Raw genomic sequence first — 21,213 nt, forward strand, 5'->3', positions numbered from 1 at the left:
CAGATAGTGGTTAGTTCGTTAGCTAGTTAACATTTCACACAGATTGCCAGGGTCCAGTAAATTGGCCAATGTTGCTCAACATTTCTCTGGCTAGCTAATGGATAATTCGATCCAGCAAGCAAGATACTTAATACTAATACTTGTTCCACCACACTTTCTCCCTCACCTCAAATTTTCCAAATGACAGTAGTTTTTTGGTTACAGCTCATGAAGTACGCTTCTTCACCTTCTCACCCCGGTTGTTGTAACTGGCAAGCTGACTTTCCAGAGGGCGTGCTGATGATGTATCTAGTAAATTGGTTGTCTCTTCTTTCTTCAGTCGCGTGTTGCGCTGCATTCTGTTGTTATGTAAACAATTGGCTGAGCCTTGGATACAGCCAGTATTGCTACAAACGAGCATCACTTGTTTGCTTACAGCCAGTAGTGATCCACCCCCCCCCCCCCCCCCCCCCTAGTGGGGTCAGGATGTGGACACATCTGCCTGGCTCTTACCGGACCCCCTCTAGTGGGGTCAGACCACTAGTTTAAGTCACTAGCGGGTGAGGGCTCAGAAGAGCCAACCACTCAGATGGCTCCAGCTAGCCAATTTTACGTGATCTTTCAAGATAGAATTGAACCTGCTGTAGTTGAGATGTTGGGGTGCCCCGAAGAGATACCAGCCCACACCACCACACGAAGCTGTCATGCACCTGAGGAAGATGAGCTGCAAGGGTTCAGTCCGCTCCTGCTGGCCTGGCCCCGTTAGCCCCTGCCTGGTGAGAGCTGCCGGTCCCAGGCCTGGGGTCCCTGCTGGCCCTGCCTGCTAGCATCCTGCTAGCTCCAATACCTCCAGATCTTCCAGACCTCGACTTAGGGGACCCTCCAGTTCTCGCCATGCGGGACCCGCTAGACATCACCCCGCGTGACCCACCAGAAGTCACCCCTGATGTCCCCCATGACCTAGATGTCCACTTCCTCTCCTTGGTAGAGTCAGGTTTAGAGTTCCGTGCCTTACCAGTAGGCCAAGTATGTCCTGACCTTGAAAGAGGACTAGTGTATCCTGCCCTCATGGTAGGTCTAGAGTTCCTTGCCTTCCCGGTAGGTCCAGTCTAATCTGCCCCCTTGGTAGGCTTTCAGTTTACAGCAGTACAAGGCCTTCAGTCTATGGCCCTAGTTGCAGGTTCACACTGTTCTGACTTAGGTTCCCAGATGCCTGTCATTGTGCTAGGTCCCCAGTCCTCTGCCGCTCTAAGTTCATAGTTACCTGCACTAGTAGCTCCTAAGTTTGCTGCTCTGCCAGGCCCTAGGTATCCTACCCAGCTAGGACCCACATTTGCTTCTCCGTCAGATCTGCAGTCTCCTGCGCTGCACGGATCACAGACCCCCACCTTATTGGGTATGCATTGTCCTATCCTGCCAGGCTTAGAGCCCCCTGCCATGCTAGGCCCTAAATTAGCTACGCCGCCTGTAGGTCTGCAGTCTCCTGCCCTGCTTGGATTGCAGACCCATTTCTTATTGGGTAAGCAGCGTCCTAGCCTGCCGGGCTTACAGCCCCTTGCCCTGCCAGGCTGTAGGTTAGGTGCCCAGTCTGTAGGTCTGCAGTCTCTGGCCCTGCACGGATCGCAGCCACCTGCCTTAGTTGGTAGACAGTTTCCTAGCACGCCAGGATTAGAGCATCCTGCCTTACTAGGCCCAAACTTTACTACATTAGGCTTGCTGTCTCCAGACACAGTCAGCCCATAGCTCCCTAGGTTCTCAGTCCTCAGCCCTCAGTCCCTAGCACTTTCCAGTTATACTGGGTCTGAGGTCTCCGGCACTCAGTCCCAAGCCCAGGTGGGCCATCAGGCTCTTACCCGACTCAGAGTTACCAGTTCCTCTAGTAGGCCCAGAGCTCTTCCGATCTCCTAGCTCTTTGCCAGTTTCAGGTCCAGAATCCTATTTCTTGTCAGGTCCAGAGCCAGTTTCCCTATACGGTTCAGAGCCAGTTTCCCTGTCACATCTAGAGTCAGTTTCCCTGGCATGTGCAGAGTCGGTTTTCCTGGCAGGTCTAGAGTCAGTTTTCCTAGCAGGTCCAGAGTTGCTTTCCATGATAGGTCCAATGTTATCAGCACTATGCTCCCAGACCTCACCCATTCTAGTGTTGCTGTCTCCAGCTTAAGTCGGCCTTATACAGTGCCTTCAGAAAGTATTCATACAGCTTGACTTATTACGCATTCTGTTGTGTTACATCTACAAACAATACCCCACAATACCCCATTTGTGAAAACTCTTCACAGTTGTGTTCTGTGAGTGTCACTGAGTAGGCTGATACCCCATTTCATGGACCCAAAATCTATAGGTAAGGCCGTACATTGCGATATGAATGTCCAATATGAACAATAGATTCAATTGTGACATGATTTCCTATTAATGGACCCAAGATCCATAGGTAAGACTGTACATTGCAATGTTAGTATGCCCCCAATACAATTCTGAAGTCTAATACACCCTTACAACAAAAGAAATGCAGTTTTAAAACTGCAGTAAAAGTGCAGTAACTGCAGTCGACTGTGGTATTTTGGATGCAGTAATTGCAGAATAACTGCAGCGTACTGCACTAATGTACTGCAAAATTACTGCAGTAAAAAAACTGTGGATGCAGTATTTGCAGGATACTGCAGTTATACGACACAATGACTGCAATCTTTTTCATAAGGGCATCCACAGTACAATTTTAAAATATTTTTTTGTTGTTGATCAAATTAACAAATTGTCTTTTGTTGAATTTATATAACACCATTCCAAAATTGTTTAGCACCATCTAGTCAAATTGGGTCATGATTCCACAATGTTTAACTGTTTGCATCAGTTTCAAAGGGGGGGCCTTTATTTTGAAGGCGACCCGCCGATTCCACAACATACCTTGTACGGACTACAATTCCCTGGTCTCATTGAGGTCAACGTCACTCAGATTAGAGTATTTATTTTTATTTTCAAAATTTAGCATAGTACACGGTCCTTCGCGACGAAGAACCAAATAAAGCTAGAAAGATTTTCTCAAATAGTTCGAACGTGCAAATATTATCTACGGTGTCACTTGCCTGATCTAAAGCCCTACCGAATCCAACTGACAGTAGCGCCGATCTGCACATTTTGTCATCGACGTTGCGCCCAGGCAGATCAGTTGTTGTCCACGGGAGTAAAGCTGGCTATGAATTACTAGCTACTAGGACACCTATGTAGCTAACGTTAAGCAGCTAATTAGCCAATGCTCTAAGAGAAACCAGGGAGTATTCAGGAGTCTACACCAAGAGCTCTGGAGAAACGGGTGAAATAGCTAAATGTCTTTACGCTGAAAATGGGTGATGACGTTTGTAAATAACTAGAACAAGCTGGCCAGAGTAGCTAGCTAGCTTAGTAGTTTGCCAACACAACTGTCAAAGCCAGCTAGATAGGGATTTCTTTGCTACCACTAGCTAACGGATTATCCATTGCTAATGTTATAGTAATAACCTTAGTTAATAGCTAACCCGTGTCAACGCATATGCTGATAGTGAGTTAACTAGCTAGTTGGCTATTTAGCTAGCTAGCTATTATGACAGTCGACACCTTGGTAGCTAGCTAGCTAGCTAGCGCCTGGAAATCGAACGAGGGGACTCTTCAATAAGATAGCTAACTTGTTAACTAACCTAAATTGACTACGGTCAACCAATTATCCAAATCGAATAGTTAGCTAGGCGTTATTGTGGATAGGTATTGATTGCAAACCAATCGGCACTTGGCTTTCACCACCGGAAAATGAAGAAGTTCTTCGATTCACGCCGGGAACTTGCGAGTTCTGGGCCTGGTTCTGGAGCAGGTGGAGGTGGCATTGGGTCGAGCAGCAGCGTTGGCAGTTTTATTGGACGGGTTTTCACCATTGGACGGTATCAAGTGACCGTTGATGAAACTGTTGCTGAAGGTGAGTTAACGTTAGAGTAATTTATCTGCTATTCAAACATTGCCCGATATCACTAGTGCCAAGCTGGAAGCAAGTTTACCCTGATGACGTGCAACCTGGTTTCAAGAAGAAGAAAAAAAAATCTGTACGTAAATCAGACACCTCATTTACGATATGTAGCGTTTCGTATGGTATGTATTAATTTACAGATGTCCACCCATTTCGTATGATATATTACGAATTTGCAAAACGTACAATATGTTGTGAATGTGCAAACACGTATATATGTGACGAATTCCACTTTCTGGGTTAGGGGAAGGGTTAGCTAACATCCTAAGTAGTTGCAAAGTAGCTAAAAATAATAAGTAGTAATATAAAAGTTGCTCCAATGCTAAAGTTGTCTAATAAGATTCGAACACGCAACCTTTGGGTTGCTGGACGTTCGCGTTATATGCACACCTATCCACCCCAATCAGTCTTAAGTAACCTTCTGTCTTATGTAACCATACACAATGTAACATATACGAATTTCAGTGTCCCGTATTTAAAATGTCTATGAGACCAAGCTGTGATATGGCCTCCATCCTATGATCTCAATCTAACATAAACTAACATTAGCTGCTTTTGTTTGCAAATAGTGTTATAACAGATTGGCTTTGATTTTAATTCTTGGCGATATCAAGAATTCTGTCATCATGGTCAATAATAAGGACTTAGCCTATGCCTGGGGGCCTTGGAAGCTCGGCTATGGTATGCAACTGCTGTAACAGCTGTGAGCGCCCTAAAACAGCTGTGGTGTCACTGGTAGTGTCAGGATTAATTTGGAATGTGACCACCAGATGGATGGTGATGGGAATCTAAAAACTGGACAGTCTCCATCCTGAAGCAGATGGGGCATCTAGGGCATGGGCAAGGTTGTATCAAGCATATCTATCATTCAGGATTGTCCACCTGGTTGGTCTTTCACAGGAGGAACATGGCCCTGGAATTGGAATCTCACCTCATCATAACTGACATACATTATAGGCTAACATTTCTAGCCCCCATTCCTCAAGAATGGAGGAACAAGGTATTATTTTAAGTCTGCTCAGACATTATTACCTTCTGACTGAGTCACAACTCTTGATGACAAATGGAGGGGATAAAAAAATGTGGGATTTTAGATGAGGGTATCAGTACAATTTGCTACATGAGGACTGTAGGAGCCAAACGGGTCATATTGTTTCCAATTAATTTCTGTTGTATGTGTGTTCACCATTAATCTCCGGTCAATGGAGGATGGAGAATATACTTAAAAGGAATAGATGCTCCAAGGCCTACTGGGAGTGACTGTAATGGCAGCACACAGTGGGGAGGCCTATAACTTAAGGCAATAAATTAGCACATGCTCCACACAATACATTATCTTTCAGATTAGATTGGGAGAATTGTGTTGGTTTGGCAACGCGGCTTGTCTTTGGTCACTGACTTTTGTGGGTGTGTGCATTTGCTTCACAGGGTTGGTTGGAACATTGACACAGCTTACCTCTTGAGCTATGTTCTCCTTCACATGATGTTGATGATCATCTGGCATTGTCATTTCTTAATATGTTTGGTAGACCCGAATCTGAAGTCATGAGGGGCCACAGTTGCTCGTGGCTATGCGTACATTTTAGTGGCCCTCCTCTTTACAGCGGAGATACTTTTTTGTACGTTTTAGAGTTCAACTCAAGCAATTCTACACATTTTGCCTTGGGCTGTAGAGAAAATGTTTGCAGTTTTAATGTGTGACCCACCATCTGGATTTGGTCCTATGTAGCAACATTTGGAATTGTTTTTTACATTGGATAAAAGTAGACTAAGCTGGAAAATGGTATATCAATGGGAAAGTAATTCTGCTTTGAGAGTTGATGAACTTGTAACCCCACTTTTAAGAAAATTGCCCATGAATATTTTTGTTACACCTACTGGAGAGCATGTTGTCTACACCCATTCAGCATTGTTCACACCCTCTTAAGCCTTAGCCCCACACATCTCTTTAAGGATTCACTTGTGAGGCCATGTACTAAACCGAGTGAGTAGTGTAGTAAACAACCAAAGATATCAAGACTAAAAATTGTAAAAGTAGTAGCCTACAATAAGTGTGAACTCCATTTAAAAAATATATTATCTAGTCCTTGGCCTGTATCCAAATCTGACTTTGGTGCTGGTCATGTTGTTCACATTACCGTCTCTGTTAAACACGCACTATATCAAATTAAATCTAAGTTTGTCACATGCACAAGATACAGAAGGTGTAAAGGGTACATGGAAATGGTTACTTGTAAAATATTTTATCATTATTAAATGACGCTTACCAGGCGCACTTTTCTAAATTGATGGATCATGTGAAAGAAAGGCTATTACCACCCCCAGCCACATCTAGCTAGCGTAGCACCCCGTATTATCGGAATATTCAACAGCGTTTAAGAGATATATTACCTTTGTCGTGTCTGTGACTATCATTAAATGTGAAGACTGTTATTTTATCAAATCAATTCTCTGTAATTATTATTAAAACTATCATGTAAACTTTAACTAGGAAGTTGGGGCACCACAGGGAAAAAAATGAGTCTCTATTTCCCGAATCGACTCTTAAGATATTTTCAATTAGTCTTCCATTAATGATTATTAATTGTTACCTCATTAGTCTCATTCCAAACGTCGTAAAATTATTGGTTATCTGCACAAACCCTAGTTTCCATAATGATTCAGCAATATACAAATTGGCTTAATTATTTATTAACTAAATAATCACAGAAATACATAACAAACAGTAGATATTGGTTACTAACAATGATAGAAAAGTCCCTAGTGGGCTAATCCGATATGACTGCTTGGAAGACAAAAGGAAAGGGGTGGAGACTGGGAAAGACCAATTGGATTCACTACACACAGTCTAGAATGATATTAATTGAAATGCTAATCCTTTGCACGTGAACGGCCGCTCATTCGAGGATAATTGCAATTTATATATTTACGCCCTATGTCGTTGTCTTCTCTGTTGGAATATTCAATCGTCCTGTAGGGTTCATCAGAGTCTCTGGTTAACTTTCCCAGAAGTCACAATGTCTTTTGCGGTTGTAGGTGGTTAGAATGGATATTTCAGAGTACCATTCAGAAATCTTCTCATAGAATAGATGCTTCAGCAGTTGTCGGTATTCTCTTTCTAGACTTGTATAATTACTAGTCTGCAGCTAGAAATTACATATCTAAGATTTGCTCTTATTCTGTAGGGACTGATAGTCTCAGAGTTGAACCATTTCCAGCCGTGTAGCCAATGCTCCACGTGGTATGGTCTTGTCCTTTGGTAGAGTTGTAGTGCAAACTATTTTAACATGTTGCGTCAGCTGCATGTTTTCTAGTCTGGTGTGAATTTCTTCAGGAGTGGGTTTTATCCTCTGTCGAAGACGGTGCGGTTCTATGACGCCTAATGTGATGTCTGGGCTCACGGGGGTGTAGCCACTGAGTAGAAAAAATATTAAAAGGTATCAGAAATAGTGTTGTCACGGTACCAAAAATGTTACAAAAGATACCAGGCTAAATATTACGATACCTAGTAGTATCGCGATACCACGGTGTAAAAATAAATAATTGGCCTAGCATCCTGTTTGCCCCGTCCCCCAGAGGCTTGTCCACGTTTTCTAAACATTTTCCAAAAAACCTGTCACTGAAATTCACACTTACTCAATACAACACATTGAGTTGAACTTCACACTGTTCAGTGTATAATAGAATATGGCATTGAATGGCTGATTTGCTCATATTTGCAAAGGCCTACCTGTGATTTGGCTGGAGGAATGCGAGGAACGAATATACATGCGTAAGGATCTGCATGTCATTATGTCAGTAAGGGGAAAACACTGCATGAACCCTTTACCCTTCAGTTAATGCACACACACTCTCCCTCCCATCCACACACTCTCTCGGTCTCCCTCACTCTCAAACACACACACCATTCTCTCTCCCACAAACACACCTATACACACTGCTCCCAGTTTAAAACGTTAGACACCAAACAGAATTTAAGGAGCACCAGAAAGAAATAGATTTTTTTTATTTACTTAGGCTTACATTAGGCCAATAGGAATCTTACCTTTTTGAAGCACATCTCATGACTAGCAGACCTTTTACCTTTTACCTGTGCCAATAAAATTGGCCTGAACCTACTGTCAAGTCACCAGGTTGTTAGCTAGCTAGGTAACATGACTGAATGTTTGTTATCAAAACAATAATCAGCGACCCGGTATTAGTTTTAAATGTTCCTTGACATAGTTTGTGAAATATCAAATGCGCTCGAATACCTATACAAAGAAAGAAAAAGGCATCTCTGGTAACATGGGTAAAATACTACTTGAGTAAAAGTATCTGGTTTAAATTGTACTTAAGTACAGTGGTGGAAAAAGTACTACATTGTCTTACTTAAGTAGAAGTAAATTGATTATATTAAGCAAACAGCATGATTTTATTAGTTTTTTTTTTATTACGGACAGACAGGGACATAGTGAGCTATATTGATAGATGCCTGAGCATTCGAAATGTAAAGACTACTTTTGGGTGTCAGGGAAACGTGTGAGAGTAAAAGGTACATATTTTCTTTAGGAATGTAGTGGAGTAAAGGTAAAAGTTGTAAACAACATAAATAGTAGGGATGCACCGATATGACATTTTTGGCCGATACCAATATCTGATATTTTTCTTGCCAAAAAACCCGATACCGATTAACCAAAATAAAAAAATTTAGCAGCCTTAAGCGTTCTAGTACAGTTAAATAGTTGAAACACACACTGATCAAAAAGTTAGTTGGCATTTACAGGTGAAGTCGGAAGTTTACATACACTTAGGTTGGAGTCATTAAACTAGTTTTTCAACCACTCCACAAATTTCTTGTTAAACTATAGTTTTGGCAAATCGGTTAGGACATGTACTTTGTGCATGACACAAGGAATTTTTCCAACAATTGTTTACAGACAGATGATTTCACTTATAATTCACTGTATCACAATTCCAGTGGGTCAGAAGTTTACATACACTAAGTTGACTGTGCCTTTAAACAGCTTGGAAATGTCCAGAAAGTTGTCATGGCTTTAGAAGCTTCTGATAGGCTAATTTACATAATTTGAGTCAATTGGAGGTGTACCTGTGGATGTATTTCAAGGCCTACCTTCAGACTCAGTGCCTCTTTGCTTGACATCATAAGAAAATCAAAAGAAATCAGCCAAGCCCTCAGAAAAAAAAATTGTAGACCTCCACAAGTCTGGTTCATTCTTGGAAGCAATTTCCAAATGCCTGAAGGTACCACGTTCATCTGTACAAACAATAGTACGCAAGTATAAACACCATGGGACCACGCAGCTGTTGTACCGCTCAGGAAGGAGACGCATTCTGTCTCCTAGAGATTAACGTACTTTTGTACGAGAAGTGCAAATCAATCCCAGAACAGCAGCAAAGGACATTGTGAAGATGCTGGAGGAAACGGGTACAAAAGTATCTATATCCACAGTAAAATGAGTCCTACATCGACATAACCCGAAAAGCCACTCAGCAAGGAAGAAGCCACTGCTCAAAAACCGCCATAACATAGCCAGACTGCGGTTTGCAACTGCACATGGGGACAAAGATTGAACTTTTTGGAGAACTATCCTCTGGTCTGATGAAACAAAAATAGGACTGTTTGGCCATAATGACCATCTTTATGTTTGGAGGAAAAAGGGGGATGCTTGCAAGCCGAAGAACACCATCCCAACCGTGAAGCACGATGGTGGCAGCATTATGTTGTGGGGGTGCTTTGCTGCAGGAGGGACAGGTGCACTTCACAAAATAGATGGCATCATGAGGATGGAAAATTATGTGGATATATTGAAGCAACATCTCAAGACATCAGTCAGGAAGTTAAAGCTTGGTTGGAAATGGGTCTTCCAAAATGGACAATGACCCCAAGCATACTTACAAAGTTGTGGCAAAATGGCTTAAGGACCAAGTCGAGGTATTGGAGTGGCCATCACAAAGCCCTGACCTCAATCCCATAGAAAATTTGTTGGCAGAACTGAAAAAGCGTGTGCGAGCAAGGAGGCCTACAAACCTGACTCAGTTACACCAGCTCTGTCAGGAGGAATGGGCCAAAATGCACCCAACATATTATGGGAAGCTTGTGGAAGGCTACCCAAAATGTTATGGAAAGAAGAAATATCCTGGAAGGAGGTGAGGTGACTAGAAACGATTCGGTTGACCGTTTTATGTGTGAATTACTTGTCGGAGTAGAGGACCTTGTGCATTTCAGGTAAAATAACAACTTAATGTTTATATCCCAGGACAAATTAGCTAGCAACAGCAAGCTAGCTAAATATGACAAATTAGCTAGGAAGTGCAAGCTAGCTAGCTAAATTGCCATACATTATTAATGCTTTAAGACCTGTCCCCAAATTAATATAATTGGTTCAGAGTTTGTTTTGATATTTTAACCTGCGTGTCATGATCGCGTTTGGTGTGGGGGGACAAAATACATTTATGCACGAAGGAGCACGAGCGCAGCCGGTTTGGGTTCCGTAGAACGTCTGCGCTTCAGCTGAAAAAGGTAGCACATCGTTGGTTCTTAATGGGCACGTGAGAGTGATTTTTCTTTTTTATATATTTATTTTTTTTATAAATGTATACGTCTAAATAAAAACTGTTGACCCTACAAAAACCTCCAGGATATTTTTTAAGTACAATAGTCCCTTTATGGATGCTGTAGTTTCATTTTATTCCAACGTCTAGAATTTGAGCTAGGTGGGTGGAGAAATACTCGGAAAACTCAATTGCTAACGACCCTGTTAAAAATACAGTATGTGGTTCTCGGTAAGGGCTGGAAAGCTCATGACGAGAGGCAGGATTGTGTTGTGTACCTATAAATTGATTCACAAATTTTCGACATTGGTGTCATAGTAGTGATTTTACTGATATCAATTTTGTTTATGAATTATTAAGTGATTAAATCTCGTACCAATTATTAACAGAATTACCAAAAAATCTGTAACGGAACTACTGCAACTGAATTGGCAACAATGGGAAATCATAGTCACAAACCACAGTTGGGCCACCTGCTACTGTCCTCCCTTCCACTGGCATATTGTTATGTTCAGCCCCCAACTTTTCTGTGTCTTGTGGTCAAACCAAGAGTGTTAAAACAGTGCGTCTGGACAAGCCCTCCCTCTCTCTTTCTCTCACTTTCCAGTTAATGTCACCTCTCTCAGCTCTTACTGACACCTACCCATGAGCCCACTCTTTCCATTCACTAACCAGCATCCTCACCCACTAAGCACAGACCGAAAAGTAGTAAAACGTTGAAAAGTAGTAAAAATGTTGACAGCCCACCCTGTCCTTGATTTTAACTTCCACAGATAGACCCCGCTGGACCAAATCAAAACCTATCATTTTATGTATTTTCACAAGTTTGGATAGCACAGTACATTGAGTAGAGCACAGTAGATTACACTTAAATTAAATACAGTTCAGTAGTGATTAGAGCACAGTGGAATATGTCCTATACAATACAGTAAAGAAAAGTACAGTATATTATACTGTGCTGTACCCTACTCTGTGCTGTATTGCACTGTACTGTGCTGTGATGTCCAAACTCGTGAAACAAGAGGAGAATGACACTCATATCCATAATGATACATTTCTGTGTAGTACAGATCAGGGACCCATGATGTAATTCCGTTGCCGGGTGTAAATCCACTTCACTTAATGTAGTTCAGTAACCAAAATATATTTTTTCAAACTCAAGGTGCCATGTCATAGCTGACACCCCATTATTTCTGCAAACATCTTTGAATCTTAATTCAGAGCAGATATTGTTTTTTGAAAAATGTGGTCGAATAAAACCTGAGGGAGATATTACCATAATTCCATTACCGAAGTTTGCATCTGCACAGTTTTTCCACTAAATTCGTTTTTGGAAATGAAGTAGTCTTTGTGCATAGAGTTTGTATGGTTTATTAAAATTTGAAATCAAGTTTTATTTTATTTTGGCATACAGTTGTGGCCAAAAGTTTTGAGAATGACACAAATATTAATTTTCAAAGTTTGCTGCCTCAGTTTGTATGATGGCAATTTGCATATATTCCAGAATGTTATGAAAAGTGATCAGATGAATTGCAATTAATTGCAAAGTCCCTCTTTGCCATGCAAATGAACTGAATCCCCCCAAAAACATTTCCACTGCATTTCAGCCCTGCCACAAAAGGACCAGCTGACATCATGTCAGTGATTCTCTCGTTACCACAGGTGTGAGTGTTGACAAGGACAAGGCTGGAGATCACTCTGTCATGCTGATTGAGTTCGAATAACAGACTGGAAGCTTCAAAAGGAGGGTGCTGCTTGGAATCATTGTTCTTCCTCTGTCAACCATGGTTACCTGCAAGGAAACACGTGTCGTCATCATTGCTTTGCAGAAAAAGGGCTTCCGAGGCAAGGATATTGCTGCCAGTAAGATCGCACCTAAATCAACCATTTATCGGATCATCAAGAACTTCAAGGAGAGCGGTTCAATTGTTGTGAAGAAGGCTTCGGGGCGCCCAAGAAAGTCCAGAAAGCGCCAGGACTGTCTCTTAAAGTTTATTCAGCTGCGGGATCGGGGCACCACCAGTACAGCGCTTGCTCAGGAATGGCAGCAGGCAGGTGTGAGTGCATCTGCACGCACAGTGAGGCGAAGACTTTTGGAGGATGGTCTGGTGTCAAGAAGGGCAGCAAAGAAGCCACTTCTCTCCTGGAAAAACATCAGAGACAGACTGATATTCTGCAAAAGGTACAGGGATTGGACTACTGAGGACTGGGGTAAAGTAATTTTCTCTGAATCCCCTTTCTGATTGTTTGGGGCATCCGGAAAAAAGCTTGTCCGGAGAAGACAAGGTGAGCGCTACCATCAGTCCTGTGTCATGCCCAACAGTAAAGCATCCTGAGACCATTCATGTGTGGGGTTGCTTTTCAGCCAAAGGTGTGGGCTCACTCACAATTTTGCCTAAGAACACAGCCATGAATAAAGAATGGTACCAACACATCCTTCGAGAGCAACTTCTCCCAACCATCCAGAAACAGTTTGGTGACGAACAATGCCTTTTCCAGCATGATGGAGCATCTTGCCATAAGGCAAAAGTAATAACTAAGCGGCTCGGGGAACAAAACATCGATATTTTGAGTCCATGCCCAGGAAACTCCCCAGACCTTAAGAGCTTGTAAGTAAGCATTTCACGGTAACGGGATTATGCTTTGACTCTTTCACTTTAAAATGTACAGTCCTGGCCAAAAGTTTTGAGAATGACACATATTAATTTCCACAAAGTTTGCTGCTTCCGTGTCTTTAAATATTTTTGTCAGATGTTACTATGGAATACTGAAGTATAATTACAAGCATTTCGTAAGTGTCAAAGGCTGTTATTGACAATGACATGAAGTTGATGCAAAGAGTCAATATTTGCAGTGTTGACCTTTCTTTTTCAAGACCTCTGCAATCCACCCTGGCATGCTGTCAATTAACTTCTGGGCCATATCCTGACTGATGGCAGCCCAATCTCGCATAATCAATGGTTGTAGTTTGTGGGGTTTTGTTTGTCTACCCGCCTCTTGAGGATTGACCAAGTTCTCAATGGAATTAACCTGTTAGTGATCCCTTCGCGCGCCAATCCCTTTAGCGGGATCGATTTGACAACATCCAATGAAATTGCAGAGCGCCAAATTCAAACTACAGAAATGTCAATATTCAAGATTCACGAAAATATAACTAATACATCAAAATAAAGCTTAACTTTTTGTTAATCCAGCCGCAGTGTCAGATTTCATAAAGGCTTTACGGCGAAAGCAGACCATGCGATTATCTGAGGAGAGCGCCCCGCATACAAACACATGAAAATCATTTTCAACCAGGCAGGTAACGACACAAAAGTCAGAAATAACAATATAATAAATGCCTTACCTTTGAAGATCTTCTTTTTGCAATCCCAAATGTCTCTGACACAATGAATGGTCGTTTTGTTCGATAAATTCCTTCTTTATATCCCCAAAATGTCAATTTATTTGGCGCGTTTGATTCAGAAATACACCGGTTCCAACTTGCCCAACATGACTACAAAGTATCTAAGTTACCTGTAAACTTGGTCCAAACATTTCAAACAACGTTCCTAATCAAACCTCAGGTATCCTAAAACGTAAATAATCAATAAAATTTAAGACAGGATAAACTGTTTCCAATATTGGATAAAAACAACGTGAAGCACGTTCCAGTTCATGCACACCAAACAGAGTCCACCTGGAGTGACACATACAAAGAACAGCCATACTTCTTCATTTCTCAAAAGAAAAACATTGAAGAATTTCTAAAGACTGTTGACATCTAGTGGAAGCCATAGGAACTGCAACCAGGTTCCTATTAAATATGGCTTCCCATAGAAACCGTTGGGAAATACTGTGACCCCAATTTTTTTCCCTGGATGGTTTGTCCTTGGGGTTTTGCCTGCCAAATCAGTTTTGTTATACTCAGACATTATTTTAACAGTTTTAGAAACTTTAGTGTTTTCTATCAATATACCAATTATATGTATATCCTAGCTTCTGGGCCTGAGTAACAGGCAGTTTACTTTGGGCATGCTTTTCATCCAGACGTGAAAATACTGCCCCCTATCCCTAAGAAAATCCAACGGTGCAGTTCAAGAAGAGTTAAGAAAATATTTACCAAATAGACTGAAGTAAAAAGTAACACAATAAGAATAACAATAATGAGGCTATATACAAGGGGAACTGGTACCGAGTCAGTGTGCGGGGGTACAGGTTAAATGAGGTAATTTGTACATGTAGGTAGGGGTGAAGTGACTGCATAGATAATAAACAGTGAGTAGCGGCAGTGTACAAAAGGGAGGGGGGGTCAGTCAATGTAAATTGTCCGGTGGCTATTTTATTAATTGTTCAGCAGTCTTATGGCTTGGGGGTAGAAGCTGTTAAGGAGCCTTTTGGTCCTAGACTTGGCGCTCCGGTACAGCTTGCCGTGCGGTAGCAGAGAGAACAGTCTATGACTTGGGTGACTGGAGTCTCTGACAATTTTATGGGCTGTCCTCTGACACCGCCTATTATATAGGTCCTGGATGGCAGGAAGCTTGGCCCCAGTGATGTACTGTGCTGTACACATGCCCCTTTGTAGCGCCTTATGGTCAGATGCTGAGCAGTTGCCATACCAGGCGGTGACGTAACAGGTCAGGATGCTCTCGATGGTGCAGCTGTAGAACTTATTGAGGATCTGGGGAACCATGCCAAATCTCTTCGGTCTCCTGAGGGGGAATAGGTTTTGTCGTGCCCTCTTCATGACTGTCTTGGTGTTTGGACCATGATAGTTCGTTGGTGATGTGGACACCAAGGAACTTGAAACTCTCGACCCGCACCACTACAGCCCTGACAATGTTAATGGGGGCTGTTTCGGCCCGTCTACCATTCTTCTTGATTGATGCTATTGGCTCAGTGTGCTGCTGTCTGCATTGTTGTCAACACCATTAACCCATTAGGCTGCTTTGCTCTCCACACCATATCCCTATGCTCTACACAGTACTGTCCCGTCCATGAGCCATCTACACCCACAGTCTAGTCTGCTGAGCCCGACGCTGTGTCCCCCAAACACTAATGCTCTGCTTTAGAGACAATGCTACGCTGATCCACACGACCATGGTCAAAGTGAATGTGCCATTCTGTCAACTGAGGGCCTGTTGCTGAATAATAGATGGGCACCATGTGTCGGTCCGTACCACCCCTGGTTGAATGCCTGGATATCTTCACTTTCAGTTCTCAGCAGGTTTAGGACTACTCCTCTATGAAAGTGAGTGTGTCATTCAGAGGAGACAGTGACACATGGGGGTTGGATGATACAGTCAAAGCACAGTAAAATCATTCAGTATAACTAACTGGATAACTTTCTGAATATTCTCAAACCATGAATGAAGAGGCTGCTTATGTGATTCACTGGTCTGGGACCAGTGGTAGAACCAGCTGAGAGAACCACTCTTGCCCTCCATTAGAAATCACACATTTTGACGAATGTTAGTTAGAATATTTTTCCATCGATACATTTTTCTGGCTGTAGATTTGCTTTCCTTCAGGCTATTTTTGTTCAGCTGGTTTTGAGGTATTGCAGGGTCACATTTGCAGGAATTGTCAAAGCAGTTTTGATCCTGTTCTCTCAGCAATCCCAAGACCAGAAAGCATTTAGCTGCAACACTTTCTCTTTACAGTATCAACAAGGTGGGTCATTTACTCCAGTTTACAGGCGTGTAACGTTATTGCTGGTATGGTAACACTAGCCCTCTACTACTGACATTGTCATGGCGGAAGCCTGCCTGCCCCTCTCACTCCACTGTCAGAGAGTGCACACACAAACCACTGGGGCATGCTGGGAAAACCAACTGTCTTTTTCGAATCATCAACGAGTGTTAGCTGGTGCAAGCTGGTTTAATATAATAATAATGCCTACTGGAGACTCGACAGTGCCAGTAGAATTGTCTTCTCCATGCAGGATGCAGCATAATGCAGACGCCTCAGTGAGCATGATTATTAACCATGTAGTAGTCATATTTATTTATAGTTTGCTGTTTGTCGTCACTGCAATGGAGCTTGTCTATCATTGTTTCCTGAACTGTATGCCAAAACACTTAAGGATACTTTAATTATTTTTATTTGTGTTTGGTTGAGTGGACAGCGGGGTATTATACTGGCTGTCATCAGTGTTAAGGGGGAATGTTTATAATGTAGTTGTTGTTGGCTTGTCCAGTCTGGTGAAAGTCAATGGGCTGCTCGCGGCATGTTACTTAAGAAGGTGGCTAATCCCTCTAATTTCACGTAGGTGCCTGAGATTAGACGGCGCAAACTAGCAGTGGCTTGTCAGGACGAACCCTACGTCAGCTCAGACAGGACCACCCACACACACACTCCATGTTGTGTGTAGGTCTACATGTTTGTGCTTGCTCCCACAAGGTATTCTGATTTTAACTTTGAAACGGGGACAAGATAGGCCTTGCTGGATACACTCTATTTTGCATATATTTGAGTTGATAACATAGATTTAGCTTGGCCCTCCACTGGTCGTACATTTACCATTCTACTGAGTGTATAGGCCACACTGATTATTTGAACTGAGTCTCATTGTACAGCAGTAGCTCCTATGGAACTGAAGGCTGTGGTCCAAAGCCTCTGATGATCAAACCCCAGACAGAACAGACAGATCACGTGGAGGGGAGCTGTCCTTGGCTTAGTGATGTGAGGCAGGCTGGATGACTCAGCCCAGGGCATGGCTCAGTGCAGGCAGCTACAGACAGCATGCTGGGAGAGCACAGGGCTGGCTACCAACAGGCCTCTCTGAGCAGCAGAAGCAGGCTCTTCTAATAGGACTGACTGTGTGTTTGTCCCAGTGAGTTCAGCGCAGGGTTGAAATGCTTTAGGCCTAGCTGTGTCAGCAGTGAAAATAGACAAGGAAGCAGTTGTCCAGTAGCCTAATGCTCTCAAAGGCTTGATTTAGACCTCACTTGTTGTACAGGCTGCAGGTGCTCTGTAGTGCCTTATCTTCTGCATTCAAATGTACAGCCACCTCCCAGTTTGTATTGATTCTTCCCAGAGCATGCAGGCCCATCTAAAAAATAATCTACAAGATTCAGGAGGACAAACAAGCCTTGTTTCTGTGGTTTAGGGTGAGGTGCTGAAATGCCACTGCGGTACCAAGCCACCTGCACTGGAACGTGTCTGTTTATGGTGCTTGTGTGTGCGTGCAGCAGAGAGAAGAACCAATATGAAATCAATCTCTTATTCAGATTAGTGAAACTTGGTCCTGGCCCATATCTGTTTCTGCTCTGATCAGAACCTGGAGGTGCTTATTTAGCGTAGTGCATGTCAATGCAGCAGCACAGCAGAGCTCTCAACCAACCCCTCCGAGCATTGGCTCAGCTACTACTAGCCTATAGTTCTTAATCACAGACACACATACTACTCACCTTACAGCATTGTGCTGCTACAACACTGCAGAACCACCAATCCTTCAAAACACCAGCTCTGCATCACTGACATAAATGCACTACTGTTACCTTTCTTTGAACAATGTGAGATAAAAGTCTAGCTGAGATACATGCACAGTATGTTAAGTTCCAGACAGTGCTTCTACTGAACCCTGCCCATCTGATGGAATTATTCTTTATGGAGGTAAAGGCCAGCTCCCTTGCTCTGTGTGAAAGGTGTGTAGATGAAAGAGCCCAGTGTTGTACCACGCATGGAACAAAGCAAGCCAGTACTGCCTCCTTGTTCAACAGAAACAAATAGTGGGCACAGCCAGCCACATACACAATCACTAGTGGTTTTGTGTGTCTGAATTAGCAGGTGAGAGAGATGGAGAGACCAACATAAGGGCCCTTTTGGAGCCTTGCCAGTTGCCCTGTGTCAGTACAATGTTCTTCTAATAGCCGGATGATGGAATCTCGCACTCTTCACTGTCTCCAGTCAGTGCTGCTGCTCCAATACCTGCAGTCTTTCTCGGTCTCGGCTCTACTGCTGACTCACCCAATGCTATTTTGAGCCGTCCTTTATCACAGCTCCCTCTGACTGAACACACATTTCACAACGTATCTTCCCAGCTAACTTTGCCACCCCCACTGTTTATCCAGGGTCATGAAGTGTGTGTGAGAGAGAGAGAGAGAGGGTGCACGTTGCCAGGGTTGCGTGGTGTGCTGCTGTCATGAGGTAATGGACAGACTGGAGGATGCCCGCTCTGCTCTGCTCAGTCAGCCTCTCATCAGCAGCTAAGACTCATTCATTGAGGCTGAGCAGAGAGACTGGAGGAGGCTGACTGTCTATGACTCTGGGCTGATTCAGTTACTGTCGCTGACATTTGTGAAGGTCAAAGCTCATCATTTGGCTCAAGGGGGAACCAGTGTCACGAAGCGAACATTTGTCGCTCCATATTTAGCCATTTTCATGTTTATTGTATTCCGTTCTTGTTAAGTTGTCTGACATTGCAGCTGACTTCATTGGTGACCTGTGCTACCCAGTCACAGGTCAATGCAGAAATTTAAGCATCCTCTGCATTCTTTCTCACTCTCTCCCTCCCTCCACAGGAGGCTTTGCCATTGTGTTCCTGGTGCGGACCAACCAGGGGGTGCGCTGTGCTCTGAAGAGGATGTATGTCAACAACGAGCACGACCTGCAGGTCTGCGAACTGGAGATCCAGATCATGGTGAGAACAGGCTCTGGGCTGGAGCCCTGCTTAGTTGGTCACTCAGTCCAACGTAGAATGCACACCTAGCTAATAGCTATATGGTTAGGCTCTTAGACAAAGGGGGCATTGGATTGTGTGAGGTCACTGACTCGTTGGAAACCACAGGATCACTGTGCTTCTGCTATAGTGAAGCGGATGTAGAACCATAGAGCAACATTACACAAATCAAAGAAGAGGGTTTTTTTTATTCTGGAAGAGGTGATATGGGAGTGTGTGATTTGCTGACTATGGAAGGGGAGGGTTGACAAGACTAACTTAAACATATACAGAGAGGAGATGGAGGGAAGGAGCAGGAGGGTGGGTAGTAATAGAGTTTCACTCTTAGCCCAGTTGGAGCCTGCTGCTGAATATGTTGAATTGGCATTCATGCAGCTAAACTCCCCCGCCCCCTTGGGCCTCCGTTGCCTAACTGGAGGCCATGCTGTAAGATAACTAGCTCCTGCAGCCACACCCTGGGGGGCATAATTGGTACAGGATGGCTACCATTATTACTTCCAGCCTTTTGGCATATCCTCATAGGCAGTAAGCTAGAGCAGAACGGTACACTCAGTCAGTCCAAAAAACAAACAAAGATCACCATTGTTATGGCAGCCTGTTTGGAACTTGAAAGCCAACCAGAGATGTATGAGGTTCTTTATATTCTCTAAAATATTAACCAATTGTGTGTTCAGAGGGACCTCGTGGGCCACAGGAACATTGTGGGTTTCCTGGACTCCAGTATAACTGCAGTGGGAGCAGGAGATGTCTGGGAGGTCCTCATCCTCATGGACTTCTGTCGTGGTAATTCTGCTCGTCTTTCCTTCTCAAGCGCTTTAGTGGTTTCATTAGTGCACAAACCTCATACCTATTTTTTCCCAAACCCATTGTAAGTCCTTCCTGGTTTGTTACAGGTGGTCAGGTGGTGAACCTAATGAACCAGCGTCTGCAGACAGGCTTCACTGAGGCAGAGGTGCTGCAGATCTTCTGTGACACTTGCGAGGCCGTGGCCTGCCTCCACCAGTGCAAGACGCCAATCATCCATCGAGATCTCAAGGCACGAGCACTTGTCTTCACACACCCTCAGTCTGCACTTTACTTACACTTTAATGGCCTCATTGGCATTATCATGGCCTTTTAATCTGTTTTTCTTTAATACATGTCCTAGCTGCATATGTGTGTCAGCATGAAGTGAGCCATGAAGTGTATAAATATGTTAAACGCTATTCGAAGATGGTCTCAGGAGTCATCTGTGTGTCTATCTCCTCTGCAGGTGGAGAATATCCTGCTCCATGACCGGGGACACTATGTGTTGTGTGACTTTGGCAGTGCCACCAACCGCTTCCAGAACCCTCAGACAGAGGGCGTTCCGCTGGTGGAGGAGGAAATCAAGAAGTGAGTGATTCTGAAGAGCTTCACCTCAACTGGAATACTGAACTCATGAAAGTGGTTTGATAGTTTTAGTCTAGTGAATCAACAAGTACAACAGGGTGGGATGTTGTGAGTTTATCTGTGATTGAAGTCCTTCCAAAATTGGTGTGCTCCCTTCCTTCCCATGTAAGGTACACTACTCTGTCATACCGAGCCCCAGAGATGATCAACCTCTATAATGGCACGGTCATCACTACAAAGGCAGACATCTGGGTGAGTTGGCATGCTGCTATATCACCATGAGAGATTATGACTGGTTTCTCTCCACTATATAGGGCGTTCACTCACTGCTCTAGAATGTGTGGACAAACAGGGCAATTCAAGAGGGTACTGCAAGATGAATGTCAAAGTACAGTTTTCTTTTCCCTATGCCATTATAAATCACATAATCATTAGATTGTTCTATAAAAAATGATAACCTTAATATACTTTCATTTGACAGTGTTGATGAAATAAGAACGTTCATTTGCTGTGACCGTTGCCAGTTTAGACCTCGCCGCTCTTCCATACAGTATTTGGCATTGTGTGGTAGTACCATTTGGAGGACTTTCCACGGTTTGGACCAATCAAAATCAACTTGATACCCTTGTAATTTTCATCTTCAGATCCTTGGCTTTCA

The 21,213-nt window shown here is 43.3% G+C and overlaps 1 protein-coding gene across 19 annotated transcripts in view; it reads left to right on the top strand.

Moving 5' to 3' along the window:
* The first annotated feature begins 2,910 nt into the window (after window positions 1–2,910).
* Window positions 2,911–21,213, top strand: part of LOC139576791 (AP2-associated protein kinase 1-like) — a 51,928-nt gene continuing 33,625 nt past the window's right edge. For 6 of the 19 annotated variants that reach the window (XM_071403258.1, XM_071403259.1, XM_071403264.1 and 3 more), the window contains exons 1-6: window positions 2,913–3,919; window positions 19,027–19,145; window positions 19,859–19,967; window positions 20,078–20,220; window positions 20,437–20,558; window positions 20,726–20,807. In XM_071403258.1, the coding sequence (XP_071259359.1) occupies window positions 3,757–3,919; window positions 19,027–19,145; window positions 19,859–19,967; window positions 20,078–20,220; window positions 20,437–20,558; window positions 20,726–20,807 (738 nt within the window). In that variant the 5' untranslated portion in view covers window positions 2,913–3,756. Of the gene's footprint in view, window positions 3,920–19,026; window positions 19,146–19,858; window positions 19,968–20,077; window positions 20,221–20,436; window positions 20,559–20,725; window positions 20,808–21,213 lie in introns of all 19 variants that reach the window. The other 13 variants (XM_071403263.1, XM_071403269.1, XM_071403268.1 and 10 more) reach the window with 4 other exon arrangements.

This window comes from Salvelinus alpinus, chromosome 5, assembly GCF_045679555.1.
Source record: "Salvelinus alpinus chromosome 5, SLU_Salpinus.1, whole genome shotgun sequence".
Lineage (NCBI taxonomy): Eukaryota > Metazoa > Chordata > Actinopteri > Salmoniformes > Salmonidae > Salvelinus > Salvelinus alpinus.